At 36.6% G+C, this 16,416-nt stretch overlaps 1 protein-coding gene and 1 pseudogene across 2 annotated transcripts; both read left to right on the top strand.

Annotated features, from left to right (window-relative positions):
• Positions 1–698: 698 nt before the first annotated feature.
• Positions 699–5,122, top strand: LOC143624535 (G-type lectin S-receptor-like serine/threonine-protein kinase RKS1; annotated as a pseudogene). The gene is made up of 7 exons (XR_013152134.1): positions 699–2,023; positions 2,923–3,048; positions 3,497–3,691; positions 3,777–3,987; positions 4,096–4,333; positions 4,414–4,565; positions 4,651–5,122. The product of XR_013152134.1 is annotated as a G-type lectin S-receptor-like serine/threonine-protein kinase RKS1 (transcript).
• A 5,830-nt stretch (positions 5,123–10,952) lies between these two features.
• Positions 10,953–15,421, top strand: LOC143624523 (U-box domain-containing protein 15-like). Its single transcript, XM_077095143.1, has 4 exons — positions 10,953–11,279; positions 12,485–12,601; positions 13,484–13,924; positions 14,196–15,421. Exons 1-4 carry the CDS (start codon positions 10,986–10,988, stop codon positions 15,255–15,257), a joined length of 1,914 nt encoding a protein of 637 aa, XP_076951258.1. The 5' UTR covers positions 10,953–10,985; the 3' UTR covers positions 15,258–15,421.
• Positions 15,422–16,416: the final 995 nt, after the last annotated feature.

Raw genomic sequence — 16,416 nt, 5'->3', positions numbered from 1 at the left:
TTCAAGCTTTGGTTGGACCATTTACTTTTGAGAGTGAAGATCAAGGTTCAAAACCTTGACATGTGAGTAAAATTTTCTTTGAAGTAGTTTAGCTATATATATTTAACTTTGTGAACTATGTATATTTATATAGGAGATATTTGTAATACATGTATGCACTACATGCTGTTAAAAGAAAAAAAACATATATACACTACATATTTTTAACTCAAAAAAATGGAACAACAACCGTTAGAACAAGAAAGGATTGTTTTCAAAAAAGTTAAGAAGATATATGGGCCATTAGATCTAGTGTGTCAAGGATGAGAGATTAACTTTAGTGGAAAAAGCATGGTGTGTTATAAAATGTGACATGTTGATTTAGTTACAGAAGAAATTGGTGTGTTGTAACCTTCTTCCTTCCTAAACTTTTTAGATTCTACAATGTGTTTGGATAATGTAAGGGTGGGTTCATTAAGAAACGCCAACGGCACAACATTTTGTGCCACAATTCACATACTGAAATTGCAGTTCATTTTTAAGTATGTTGAATATCCTTCATTTTGAGAACTTTTGGTTTTATGTATTAAATGCATGTGTTTTGGACTGGTTGGGTGATTTAATTTGGGCCAGGGTATTTGAAAGCTATATTTATGATCAACCTATGGACATCAGGTTTTAAATGAAAGCTATATTTATGACATACACAAACCATTATTAGAAAGACACAAAAGTGAGAAACAGTTACCAGAATCAATGTTTCAAGAAAGCGGAATTCTAGTATCTCTGTTAATCTTGCTAGGCTTCAGGTTTTGCGCTTGTATTGACACAATCACACTCACTCGACCAGTTAAAGATGGCGATATTTTGGTCTCTACCGGAGAAACTTTTGCTCTTGGATTTTTTAGCCTCGCAAACTCCAGCGACAGATACGTGGGTATTTGGTACCACAAGATTCCGGAGCAAACTGTAGTTTGGGTTGCCAACAAAGACAACCTTATCACCAACTCATCTGGTATCCTATCCATTGATCCAACTGGGAAACTCGTCCTTCGAGAAAAAGATCAAAGTTTTGTGTTTTGGTCAACCAACGTTTCCGGAGTGGGGAATGATCATGATTTTTCAGCTAAGTTGTTGGATACGGGAAATTTGGTGTTGTTTCAAGTCACAGACAAAGAGGTTTATTTATGGCAAAGCCTTGATTATCCTTCTAATACATATCTTCCTGGTATGAAGCTCGGTTTAGATAGGAAAACCGGTTTGAATAGGGTGATTTCGTCTTGGAAGTCTACTGTGAATCCTGGTGTGGGGGATTGTTCATGGAAATTGGAGTTTCTTGGGTCAACTCAAATGTTTCTGGTTAAAGGTATGACAAGAATTTGGCGTGGCGGCTCATGGACGGGTCGTGGATTAAGTGGCATACCACTGATGGTGAATGATCCTATCATTCACCCTACTTACATAAACAATGATGATGAGGTGGTATTGTTTTTCCATATGAGCAACTCGTCCATTTTTACAAGATTTGTCGTTACCGAATCTGGAACCATAGAGAGGTTAATTTGGAACGAGGCAGATCGTAAGTGGATTGGGTTCTGGTCGGCACCAAAAGACCAGTGTGACATCTATAACCATTGCGGCCCTTTTGGCATTTGTGATCCGAATATAGCACCCACTTTTGAGTGTGACTGCCTACCTGGATACGAGCCACATTCACCACAAGACTGGCGCATAGGTGACAGTTCAAAAGGATGTATGAGAAAGGTTGGCACGCAGATATGCAAGGCCGGAGACGGGTTCGTTGAGTTGGCCAAGGTTAAGGTACCTGACACATCGATGGCACATGTGAACATGAGTTTGGGGTTAGAAGCGTGTAAGGAGTTGTGCTTGAGGAATTGCACGTGCAAGGGGTATGCAAGTGGTGATATTAGTAAAGCGTCTGAGGGCGGAGGTTGTATTACATGGTATGGGGACATGAACGATATAAGGACATTTACAGATGGGGGCCAGTCATTTTATATTCGGGTTGATGCCAACGAATTAGGTATGCCATCAATGTATTTATAAATTTTGTTTGGTGACAAATCAATGTTTCCGGGAAAGATACCAAAGGAGTCAACTTTGACCACAAAATTTTCAAAGGGGTAGGTATATGCACTATGTCTAACATCTAATGTCACAACGTTTCAAACAGACATCCGGATAGAGGTTGGACGTCCGTTTTGAACAAAAAAATATCAAAGTTTGAATGTCTATAGTCAGAACGCTCATCTGGATATTGCGCAAAACGGTTGTTCTGACCAATTTTTATAGTTTGAACAATATTGTTCAAATGACTATTTGGACCAATATTTTACAAAGTTTAACTTTTTTTTGAATGTAAAGGTTGTCTAAGTGTTTTGTGATCGTACGTTTGATTGTGTTAAATCAAATGGGGTGGTGTAGCTAGACTGCTATAGCATGATCCCTTTCTAAAAGTAGTCATTGAAAATTAGCCCCCTTCTTTCTAGTCATTTCCTTTCAAGGCTAATCAAAGCTAGCCACGTCAGGCTAATAGGCTAAGGCAACTAAGACATAGTTGGTTCCTTCGAAAGTCACAAAAATTATTCTCGGTACTTGCTTTTGACCAATAAAAAAGAAACACGTGCAACCGTAAGCTAAATTCGGCCTACCAATTCACATCGTTAGCCGACCATTCCACGTAGATTTGTAGTTGCCTTGTCATGAGTTCATGTCATCTTTGATATTTCTAGTATAACTACCATGAAAGCAGTATCGACCAAGTGACAAGAACTTCGTGACGTAAAATATTTCCAAGGGTTATTTTGAAATAAAGAGGTGTAGTAAAAGATATGCAATCGCATCATAATGTATGACGATATTATATGGAAGTAAAATAAGCTCATATCAGTTGGCATAATCTTTCGTGATATTAAATTACAGCTAAGTATTCATCAAAGAGGCCAAGTAAATCGAATAAAGACCGATATCTGTTATTTGGGATGCTAATGGTTGCAGCAGGGTTTGTCTTGTGCATCTCCGCTTACTGTTATATAAGAAAGAAAAATGGTATGTCAAAATTTATTTATTTTATCTTTGTAAGGGTTCAAGGCCAATGGGACTTTAACATTGTTAAATTTATGTTGATAAATTATGAAAACCTATGAAGATTATGTAGTATGAACATTATTCTTAAGTTTGATCACATTCTGCTCAAATAGTTCTTATTAATTGGTTTAAACCAATTTTAAATGGTAAGCACAAATCAGATTGGTCATAATCCGAAGTACTTGAATGCTACTTTAGGTTGTAAAAAAATGTGTAAATTGGGATGAAACCATAGTATACAAAAACTTAGACATTTTTTTTGTGGGATTTGAATTTGGCTTGGGTTGTTTAGTGGGTCAATACAGTTTCATTGTTATTTGTTTGGACTTATGTTCCAAGAAAAAGAATGAAACTCACATATATGCATGAATATACTAAGTTTTCACTACGTCTTGATGGGTTGATGCAGCCAACCGAAACGAAGGAGAAATTGGGTTTGATTTCAATAATAACTTGAAATCCTTAGAAAGGGTCTTACATGGAGAAGGATATTGGAAAAAATGTTGATTTAGATGTGTTTGATTTGAGCACAATAGTTGTAGCAACGTATAATTTTTCTCCTTTAAACAAGCTTGGAGAGGGTGGATTTGGCTCTGTATATAAGGTAGTGTATTTTCAATCTTGATAATTATCATGGCCTTTTTGGTTAAATATAAATGTTGTTAACTAATAAAAAATGATTTACTTAGGAAAAGCTACTAAATGGGCAAGAAATTGCTATCAAAAGATTATCGCAAAGTTCAGGTCAAGGGATGCAAGAATTTAAAAACGAAGTATTGTTGATAGCTAAACTACAACATAGAAACCTAGTCCGCCTTTTGGGTTATTGTTTCCATAAGGAAGAAAAGATGTTAGTGTACGAATACTTACCAAACAAAGGATTGGATTCTTTTATATTCGGTTTGTTCTCTAACTTACGATTAGGTTCTTAATTAAACTTCAACTATTTCAATTTCGAAATAACTTTTTAAAACTCTGAAATATTTTAATGAAATGGTTCGGTCCTAGACCCAGAAAGAGCATCTCTTTTAGATTGGAAGAAACGGTTCCAAGTCATTCAAGGGATTATGCGTGGACTGTTATATCTTCATCACGACTCTAGGCTAAGGATTATCCACAAGGATTTAAAAGCAAGCAATGTTTTGCTGGATACAGATTTTAACCCTAAAATTTCTGATTTTGGATTAGCGAAAATATTTGGAGGGGATGACGAAGAAGCTAAAACACGTAAAGTTGTTGGAACTTAGTATGTGTAGCTCTTCATTCAATAAATCAACTTTAATTAATTTGTTTCATTTATCTAACAATGACATAATATGCTTTTAGTGGCTATATGTCTCCGGAGTATGCAATGGAAGGTCTTTTTTCAGTCAAATCTGATGTTTTTAGCTTTGGAGTTTTAGTTATGGATATAATCAGTGGTAGGAAAAATAACAGCTACTATAAGGAGAAATCACTTAATTTGATTGGGCATGTAAGTACATGACTCATTTTGATCACATATTTCTTTGTTGATTTTTCAACCCACCTTACAAATTTTATCACAATCAACATCGTTGTTAGGTTTGGGTTTGTGGAAACAAGATAAAGCTTTGAAGGTAGTCGACTCATCTTTAGGAGATTCATTTGATGCTCGTGAAGTTCTTTTATGCATCCATGTCGCAATATTATGTGTTCAAGAATTGGCTAGTGATCGACCTATAATGACAGGCGTAGCTTATATGTTGAGTAATCATGAAACAATGCTTCCTACTCCAAATCAACCAGCATTCATCTTTAGACAATTGAATTATGATAGGGACTTACCATCAACGTCAGCAAGTGGTGTTGTTGGCTCTGTCAATGAAGACACCATTACCATCCTCCATGCCCGATAATTTTTTACCATGTTATAATTAATTTCTTAAGCCATAAACATGGCATGTAAAACATATAGTATGTCACGTATGCTGAACGTCTTGAATAAAGTTGTTTGTTAGTAACTTTTCCAATAGTTTGAACAATATGATTGTAATGGGTTAGAACTTGTATGTTAATCTTGATGGGTTAAAGTTGTGTCATGGACCTGAGTTCATGGGTCTTGTTTTAACGAGTCGAGTTAGTTTGTGTTTTAGTAAGTTCATGATTGCTTTCAACTTTTTGTTTACAATCTTTTCATTTCGTGTTCTTTAAGCTAATATAGATTTAATATAGGCCCTTTTGTATTCAGTTTTTTATTGTATCTGAAGCTATAAATAAAAGCAAGAACGAGTCATTATATATATAGTTTTATCATAAATCGTTGTCTTGTGCAATTTCTAGTCTTGATTATTGAGTGCTTATGCAGGGCCATCTCAACATCCTCGGAGGCCTAAAACTAACTAAAATGTAGAGGCCTTTTTATATTCTTTTCTTTATGCGTATAGCGCTTGAGAGTATACATGAATTATAGAATATGAATTATATATAATAAATATGAAGCAATCATCGTTAGCTTGTGGCTCATCATTGAGTTACTAATTCTAAAAGAACTATACTTTCAAAATCTCATAATACGTAACTCTTATTTAAAATGGAGGCCCTATAAATCTGGAGGCCTAAAGCCATTGTCTCGTTTAGCTTATCCACGAGACGGCCCGGTGCTTATGAAGAACCATGTCTTCCATAGTCTAAGCAATTGCAAATGGTGGACAATACGTCAGCAATTTCACTTGTGAAGAACCCTTTATTCGGGAATGTGTTGAAAGAAATAAAGGAACATGCCGACATCTTAACAAAAGCTCTCGTGAGTATCAAGTTTAAGGAAATGCAGGAACTTTCTTGGAGTTGAAGACCTTCTTAGTTCAATTGAGAAATTAGAGGTGATCAATGTTGTCGGCTAAATTCGAATAAGCCACAAGGAGGTAGCAAAATTAGATGGGAACTCAAAACAAGTCGATCGGTTAGAGTCTTAAATAATTACAATTCGGATTGTATTGTAATATGATTGTGTCTAACATTTGACCCTAGATAATTACATATTATAATTAAGTGGGTGTTTGGGAGAGCTTTTCTTTTTTGCTTTTTAGAGGGGCAAAATGTCCAAAATGCCTCTCCAAAAGCAACTAAAAGCACCAAATTGAAGCTTTTAGGTGCTTTTGGAGGGGCATTTTGCCCCTCCAAAAAGCAAAAAGCAAAAAAGAAAAGCTCCCCCAAACATGCCCTAAAATTTTGGGAGTTATCCAATTTTCGTTTCATGATATACCGATTCTAGAACTTGAGAGCAGGAAACTAATGTTACTGTTAGCATGTACCACCTTTGGGAGGAGTCAATAAAAATAGTTACTAGTTTGTAAGTGTTCTGTTGTGTATTTCTATTTATTTCTCTCACTTTTCAAGAGGCATTTGCATTTACATTATGGAAAAGAGAGAAGTAAAACCTAGAGCACTATTTACTTCAATGCATAGTTTACTCCTCACCATAACTGTATACTGTTTTTTGTCCATTGTTATATCTATATGTCATCACTGGTCTCTAGTGACCAGGGATTTTCCCTTAAGGGTTTCCTCATGGACTAGTCATGGGTTCAAATCTTTAAAGCGTCAAACTAATTAATAATGGACGGTTTAAACTCTGTCTTAGGGCTTGAACTCATATATTGGTGATTGGTAGGCCTAATGGCTTAGCACAAAGTCAAAATGCGGTTAAAAAAAATTGTTGTCTTAACTAGTGACGAGGCTTTATGGGTCGGGTCTCAAATATAAAAAATTGTGTCAATTATAAAGCCAAAACACGTCTGTAGTTTAGGAACGTCAAAACACTGAACATATGTTTTAAAAATTCATGAAAGTGATCCTCATATTTGTGCTAATCTTGTTTTCGCACGTGTATAGACACCATCACACTAACTTGGCCCGTTAAAGATGGGGATATTTTGGTCTCTAATGGAGAATCTTTTGCTCTTGGGTTTTTTAGCCCCGCAAGCTCCAGTAACATATACGTGGGTATCTGGTATAACTAGATGTCAGAGCAAACTATAGTTTGGGTTGCCGGTAGAGACCATCCCATCACCAAATCATCACGATTAAGAGGTAAACCATTTGAAGTTCTCATTAGTGGGAGACATTCAAAAAGTCAATCTTGTCGGTTTCAAAACGAGTTAACGACCTAACATATCATGTTGAACCTTTGTCGTGAAACTCATCTGGTAATCAGAGGTTCGTTATGAACAAGAACAAAGAAACAATATTTGGCTAACACCCAAACTTTATTGATCAAGAAATCTAACTGTAAAACTGATACAACTTGTCTCATACCCTAAACATGGTATATATTGACTAACCTAAACACGTTAGAATATATTTAGGACACAAAAAATAAACACGATAATTATCTCCATCTAAACCTAAAATAGATTTTTCGATAAAATGATTATCCATAAGTAACCCGGTTACTTGCACGCCAAGATAACCTGTTTCTTGTATCCCAAGTCGCTCCACGCAATAGCCATAAGTCGACTCAGTAATTCGCAACAACTCATACCTCGACAAAGTTCGACCAGTTTGAGCTTTATACGGATCGTTTGATCAGTTCACGATTCAAAACTTGGAATTACAATTTACCTTTAATTCGTTTTTCTTTTCTTTTGAAATGTGTAGCATGTTCATAAACCAAATTTATTACTTTTTAAAAAACTGACATAAACTAAAAGTTTTGGATTAAAAAGTTTCAAACTGTCACACTGAACTATTTTCCTCTTCTTAATTGGGTGGACCCAACAACGGTCCAAAAATGGGTTGATATTAGGTGGCTGTTTTTCACATATGTAACATCCCGAAATTTCTAAAAATAATATTTAATATATTATTTATTTATGATGGAAAAGTTTACTTGACTTAGTAGAGAATTAATAAAATAATAATGATGAAAGGATAAGTAGGCTAATTAGATGGAGTTAATTATGGACCAAAAAGGAAAGATGGGTCTTAGGTCCATGAGCTTAAGGGAGTATAAATACCCCTTAAAACCCTAATCCTTTCCATTTTCATACATCTCTACACCATAGCCTCCACCATCAAAACACACACTTAACTCAATTCCCGTTTTTGAGAAAACCACCCACAATGAAACAAAGATTCCCGGAGATCTAGCCGTCGGATCGGTCACAAATTTTAACTGAGTGTTCACGGTATATAAATGAAGCTTCCCACGATGAGATCTTCGATCAGAGGTCGGGAAGTACGATTTTTATCAGAAAAACCGTAGCAGCTCAAAATGAGGATTTCCGGTCACTATTTCACTATTCCGGCGACTGTAGCGGCGGTTTCCGGCAAAGTTGAGCTGATGGATTTGTAGATCGGGAAGAGACGGTTCCGTGGCCGCTTGAATCACTCAAATCAGAGTTCGTTTGATATGGTTTTGAGCATCTCGAGTGATTTCAAACAAAAACCTCAAATGTACGTTTTTGTTGAAAAGGTTTACTTTTCATGAACGGATTTACATGAAAATTGGTAGGATGATAGATCGGGTCTAGAAAAATCGTAAAGTTGCAAACTTGAAGATTAAAATGGACTTAACGAACTCATGGCTATGTATGGCTCGCTTAAAATAAACCTTAGATCTAGTATTGAACGTTTTTAGCTTAAAGGTCCCAACTTTATACTTTTCTAGGCCGAGTTTTACCCGAAATCGATCATGGGAATATTCAAGGGGTAGGTTAAAATCATATCAGGGAGTTACACATTAAAACGAAGATGATTATGGGGGTTGAGAAAGGACCCGTAGCTGCTTGCTGTAACTTCGCCTTAATATCCAAGTTCGCGAGTTGTTAAGTTCGCCTCATCTAAGTTCGCTGATCAAGTTCGCCTGCTGCAACTTCGCCATATATAAGTTCGCTCAATATATAAGTTCGCTTATGTATAAGTTCGCTCAATATATAAGTTCGCTTAAAGTCTAAGTTCGCTTATATCTAAGTTCGCTTATATCTAGGTTCGCTTATATATCTAAGTTCGCTTATATTGAGACCCGGATACCTGGCGACTTGTAAATGTATACATATACGTGTATACACTAGATAGCATGCATCGTAAAGACCTAAGGAGATAAAATACATGAATGTTAAAATAAAGGGAAAACCATAAAATGCTAAGTAAGCTAATACTAGACCTCTAGAGTAGACCAAACGAGTATTTGATACGTGTAACTATTATACAGTTAGCAGAGCTCAGTTAAAGAAGGGATTAACTATAAGCGGAGAAAGAGACAGGATCCAGGTGAGTTTCTAGCCCCATTTCCTTGTTATGTTTTCGGGGCTGTGTGCATACTCGACGTGAAGCGTGAATACACTTACCTTAAGTGGTAAGTGTATGCTATAGATGATATATAGGTTAGCTATTATATAATGCTTGTCGGTGCGTGAACGATCTTCGGATATTGCACGTATCTCCAAGGATAGTGATTGCCAAGTGGTTGTTTGTGTGTATGAATGCTATGATTTGCTTATTATGTAAATGATGAAATGTTAGAAAGCGTGCTGTAGATGAGTAGAGGTCGAGTGTGATAGAAGTTGCAAGGGTCTAGTAAGGGTGTTAGTGGCATGACGATAGTGCATAGTAGGGTAAGCCTATGCGTGCCCTTGTTATTAAAGTGGCATAACGTGAAGTGCGTGGTAGGGTAAGCCTACGCGTGCCCTCGTTATTAAAGTGGCATGACGTGAGTGCGTGATAGGGCAAGCCTATACGTGCCTTCGTTATTAAGTGGCTTAACGTGAGTGCATGAGAGGGTAAGCCTCTATGTGCTTCCGTAAACAAGTGGCTAAGGCGTAGGGGACAGTTAAGTGGTTAAGCGGTAAGGTGATCAGGTCGGACAGTGGACTATGTGTCTTCAGACACGTATATAATTACATGTAATGGTTGTATGGTAAGTTGATTGATTAACTAGAACTCACTCAGCGTAGCTGACTTTTAGTATGCACGCAGGTGAGCTGATTATAGAGTTAGCATGAGGACGGCACATGGCATGGATTGAACGGCTGGCATCTGAAGATGGAAGAAACGATGTTTTAAATATGATATTTTATGTTATAGTTTTAAAGAAAAGATTAATTGTTTTGTAATAAACGGTTAAAGTTTTATATTCCGCGAAAGTTTTAATAAACTCTGATTTGTAGAACTGTGTTATGAGTAAATCTGACGCTAAAGTAGGGCTACCGGGAACGGGGCCTTACAACATAACGAGTTATAGCGGGTTGATTGATATAAGATTTTCCAATGAAACAGGTCAGAATGGATATGTGTTATTTTTCAAACCAGTCATAATAAATTGGTGTTATTATTCAAACGAGTTATTATGGGTCGCGTAACGTTGGATCGAGGGCACTCGGCACCGGATGTGCTATACATTCGTAACGCGGTGATGGTTCACGCGTAACCAACCCCTTCTGACCCGTTATTTGAATTTTCTTTAGTTGTTATTTTTTATTCCAATTATTTAAACCAACCCATTATGACTCAAACCCTGTCACGACCTGATCCAAAACACTTTTTTAATCGACCAGTCTTGACCAAAACTATTTTTTATTCGAACCCAAATCCACCTAACCCGACCCGTTATCCGGGCAGTAAATGTCATGATTTTAAATAGTTTAAACACTTCATTATATTCATTCCTATAGATTAGTTACACACATATGTAAATGTAACGAACTTTTAAAATATATAATATAATAATAATTGAAGTCACCACAAATTAATGTTTGATTCATATAATCTTATTCCCAAATTAATCCATACAACTTCCTTCCAGCAATGGTTTTCCTCTATTCATCAATCTCAATCTTATACCAATATCAACCTCCAAATCAAACATCAAACCCGGGTTTCGTTTCAAATCATGAGGATTTTTGTTGGATGCTGACAGAACCTGAATCATTGATTTACCTATGGACGAAGAGAACGTGTTATCGAATGCCAGAGTCGTTAGAGATTTGGCCGAAGAACTGATCGGGATCATAGACGTTGCGAATTCGATGGGAGAGTTTCGTGGAACGCAGAGGAAAGAAAGCCAGACCCTCGGTAGACGGTTGAGGCATTGGCTGCCGTTGTTGGAAGAGCTCCGTGATCTCGATGCTCATATTCCAGAGATTTGTATCTCGTGTCTGCGTAAATTGAAGAAATCGTTCATTTTGTCGAAGAAACTGTTGAAAACTTGTCAAGCTGGAAGCAAAATCTATTTGGTAAATCAACTTAACAAACGAAAAAAACTTTTGTCTGTGTTCGTTCATTAAGGAAATGAACTTGTTTGTAAACACCTAACGGACACAAATGAACACAGAACAATGCTTTATTTAATCCAGCTAACCGAGAATCAACAATGTAAAAATCGCAGTTAGGCGTGGATTAATCGGAAAACAGATAACCGATTCGATTTCACCTAATCAACCCCTAAAATCAGTGAAAAAGGGGTCAAATTTCGGTCGAAATGGGTGAAAATGGGTTTTTTTAAAAGTGATCAACTTTCAGTAGGGATGGCAATGAAACCCGAAACCCGACATAAATGGGATGGGTAATACCCGACCCATTAGGATTTGGGACGGGTTTGAGATTAGTTTTGAAATTTTTAGCTGGTTTGGGACGGGTTTTGGATTTCTAATATACCCGATTATCCGGCCCGATTACCCGATAACATAGACCCATTTACCCGATGTACCCGATATAGCTTATTATATTATATATATGCTATATTCAAATATATTATATGTCGAAACTAGTTTATGTTAATTATTTGAGATATTTTATCTTTATGGTAACCATTTTTGTAATCGATTAGTTATATTTTGTCAATAGTTATATTTTGTCAAAACCCAGTATAAACCGAACGGGTTTTGAGTCAAGTATACCCGATGAGTATTTTATCAAAACCCGATGGGTAATTACTTGATTAAAACCAGACAAGTTTGGGACGGACTTTAACAACCGGGTGGATATGGGTTTGGGAATACCTAAACCCGACCCAAACCTGACCAATTGTCATCCCTAACTTTCAGTCAAGATTGAGCAAATTTAAGTCAAAGTTCGGTCAAAATTGGTAAAATGAACACAAAACAATGTTCTATTTGATTTTTGGCTAACCGAGAATGATCAATGTCAACGATTTGGTCATGTTACCAAGTTTGTGTTGGTGTTTTAACATTCATATTCATGTGTTAGTTTTACATATAAACTAATCAAATAATACTCATATATATATATATATATATATATATTTTGTTTTATGGTTAATAAATTTGCTTAATTCTGTTTGATAAGATTAGAAAAGACATTTATAGTATTAAAATCCTTTAATGAACAAGCATGAACCAACGAACATAAACTGGCGTAAACATTCACGTCCACGAACACATTTGTAAGAACATGTTCTTTGTTTGTGCCTTTAACTTAGGTATTGGAGGCTGATGCAATGATAACCAGATTCAATGCTGTTTATGATAAACTGAGTCAGGCAATGAATGGATTTCCATACGACGAAATTGGAATTTCCGAAGAAGTTAGAGAACAGGTAATTTATGCCTAAAATAATATTTCCGAAATTGGGATTGCGTTTAGTCTAAACTCTAGATGGTCAAAACCACGAACACGTTTACCTAAACATGTCTTGTTTGGGTTGACCGAGCCGTTTAATTTTACATTTATTTTCTAAAATGTGTCATATGTCATAACTTAAAACACATTGGATACTTTGTCCTAGAATTTATTTTTTAAAAGAGAAATAGTTTAAAAGTAATTATTTTGCATGTACTTGTATAGTTTTTTTTTATAAATTTGTTATTTTAAATTATTGATACGCCAAAAATAACATAAAATAAAAGTTTGTCAAAGGATGGTGTCTATAGTGTAAACATGCCAAGCCATTCGTAAGTAACTCGAGATCGGCTCACCGTAAGCTTGAACTGAACCTATCTCAAGCCTAAAAGTAAGGCTGTTTAATAAACAATCCCTAGCCCGAGCTTCACTTATCGAGCTCTAGCTAGCTTGCGAGCCTAAATGAGCATATTATTTCTACAATGTTTTTTAATATATTAAGTATATATTTATATAATACTTATTTTTATTTATAAAATTTTGATAAAAAATATGAATAATACATATTTTTATGCTATATATAAAACTAAAATTAAAATATTTAAAAATTAACTTTAACTATAATGTATATAACTTAGTTAATAAATAATAAACAAGCCTAGCTCGAGCTTTAGAACTCGAAATGAGCCAAGCTCAACCTAAAGCTCTTGGAAGTTAAACGAGTCTACCTCGAGCCTAATAGAGCTTAGGCTCGGCTCTTCTTGTTTACACCTCTAGTTGTGTCTATGTCAACCTGTAAAAACTCGTGTCGTGTTCATGTTCAGGATCATATATATGACACAATTTCCAATTATTGCAGCTAGAGCTAATGTGCATGCAACTGAAGCGAGCCAAACAACGAATAGACGATCAAGACATGGAACTAACCTCGGACATTAGGGCAGTATTGTCATTTGACAGTGACCGGATCGCTGAATGCGAGAGCATTGAAAAGCTAGCAAACAGATTGTCATTAAACACTCTTGAGGATTTGAGGATTGAAACAGTTGCAATAAGGAGACTTGTGAAAGAAAGAAGAGGACAGAATGCACAAGGAACTCAAAACATTATAGATCTTCTTGATAGGTTTAAAAGATTTGCGGGAATCGAACAGGTTAATGTTCTTGATGATCCGGTTCCTTGCAATAGAGCGGTTAATAGATCGCTGCAAAAATGCACTTCAATCGCTATCCCGTTTGAGTTCTTGTGCCCGATCACGCTGGAGATAATGAGGGATCCTGTTATTGTTGCCACTGGGCAGGTAAGTTCATATGCATTTGTACTCCTTTTAACTTTCAAACACTGTTTTCAGAACTGGACCGGACATATAACCCGCCCGGTTATGGGTCGAACTGGTTAAACCTGTGAACCGGACAGGTAAAAAAAATCTTTTTTTTTTCTCTTTTTAAAATCTTATTTGTGATGCGTTTAATACTTCAGACTCTATTGTTGACATGATAAACCAATGCACCTTAGTTAAAACTTTGTAACCAATTTTTGTCTAAATATTAAAATTTCATCTTTGAATACAGACATATGAGAGAGCAAGCATACAGCAATGGCTAGACTCCGACCGTCGAACCTGCCCAAAAACCGGATTCCCATTAACCCACACCGCGTTAGCCCCAAACGTCGCGTTACACAAGTTAATACAACAATGGTGCCTAGACAACAACTACCAAATCCCCAAAAAAGACCCATCTCACCCCCCTAAAAAAGCACACAGTGAGAAAGTAATCATCTTAATTCAAAACCTATCTTCAAGTGAACTAGAGGTACAACGAAAAGCCGTCACGAAAATTCGCACGATCTCACGCGAATCCCCCGAAAACCGCGTCTTAATAGCCGAAAAAGGCGGCATTCCACCACTTGTCCACCTTCTATCATACCCAGATTTCAAAATCCAAGAACACGCGGTCACCGCACTTTTAAACCTTTCTATCGACGAAAATATAAAAAAGCAAGTAACTGACCACGGACCCATCCCCGCTATAATAGAAATATTACAACACGGGACGACTGGTGCCAAAGAAAACTCGGCAGCCGCATTGTTTAGTTTATCAGTGCTCGACGAAAACAAAACGTTAATCGGTTCATTAAACGGGATCCCACCATTGGTTGCATTATTAGCCGATGGCACGATTAGAGGTAGAAAAGACGCGGCCACTGCCTTGTTTCACTTAACCGTTTTACAAACGAATAAAACCAAAGCTATCGAAGCGGGCGCGATTAAACATTTGCTAAACATTTTGGAAAACAAAGGGTTAGATATGGTTGATGAGGCACTTTCAATATTATTGTTACTAGCTGAACATCCTGATGGGAAAAAAGAGCTTGGACAGCTTAGTTTTATTGAAACATTAGTTAGGTTTATGCGCGAGGGGACCCCTAAGAATAAGGAATGTGCGGCTTCGGTCCTTTTAAAACTTTGTGCAAATAATAATAATAACCTCGTGGTGGCGCTTCAGTACGGGGTGTATGAGCATGTGTCGGAGATATCACGAAATGGGACGAAACGAGGGAAGATGAAGGCGGTGGCGATGTTGGAACTTATGAGTAAAAGCGGGCAGATCCCGAGCTATAATAATAGGTAACGTTGGTTTGATGTTTTTCGGTTATGTTAGTTATGTTGAATGATCCTGTTATAAGGTTGTAATATGTTGTTAGTAACATAAATATTATGTTTGGAGATGTTGATTATCTTTGTGAAATTTGAGCCAATGTAGAAGTTTTATACCCGAATACTGAACTTGACCCGAAGCCATCCAAGAATACCCGAAAAACCCAAGCACGAATAACCTGAACCCAACCAACCCGAATGTTAAATGGGCCGACCCGAAACTTGAAACCCAAAAAAGACCCGAACATTTATTATCTTTTCTATATAGATGTGTGTTTGGTTTGGAGTCATTGGTATTTGAAATATGGGGAAATGTCATAAAAAAAACCAACCAACTTTCTTAATTTTCTCACAAAAGTCCTTCTACTTATTTTTGCATGTTAAAGTCCGTGCACTTGATACTTTTAAACAAAAATGTGACGTTACCTGTGATAACAGGTTAATGACCCACAACACATTTTTTATATAATAAATAAAAAAATGTATAATTATATCTTCTTCTTCTTCTACCTCCGACACCTACACCACCGTCTCCACCATGCTGCCCGTCACACATCTCACGGCTTTAAAAGATAAGGGATTGCCTATGTCAATTTAATATCTTGGCTACAATTCCGACAATTGTGTTCGTTTCTGAACTTGGTTTTTGATGATGCACCGGAGGTGTTCGACGAAATGGTTGAAGGAGATAAGGGGATCGTTCTTGCTCCTGCCATATTATTAGATGACAAATCAATTGTCGCATTTACCAGAATTTTGTTTGCCGAAAATATTATTGTGTGAAATCTTAAGCTACTCTAGTTCCGGCGCACTGTAAAACGACAACGGAATCGAGCAGTTGATTGAATCCTCTAAATTGGATTCTTAAAGGTGCTCAGTTAAAGCAAATTTGGGGACAATGGATATGGAATAAGTAATAAAAGAAGAAATGAAAGGTTTTGGTGACCGTAAGATTTATGACCACATGGCATTTGTGTGTGTGTGTTTAAGAGAGTGAGAGATACGTATATACTATAGGTGAACAAAGATGGTGGACATGACATGAACGTGGTAGGTGACGGGCAGTATTGAAGAAACACGGATCCACTCTTCGGGTATGGGTTCTGGATCCAATGATTCCACATGGTACAATA

Source organism: Bidens hawaiensis, unplaced genomic scaffold, assembly GCF_021521415.1.
Source record: "Bidens hawaiensis isolate Kalapana, Puna unplaced genomic scaffold, B.hawaiensis_p1.1 tig00003857_1, whole genome shotgun sequence".
Taxonomy (NCBI): Eukaryota; Viridiplantae; Streptophyta; class Magnoliopsida; order Asterales; family Asteraceae; genus Bidens; species Bidens hawaiensis.
Note: the sequence above shows the minus strand (reverse complement) of the source record. Positions and strands in the feature narration are given on the sequence as shown.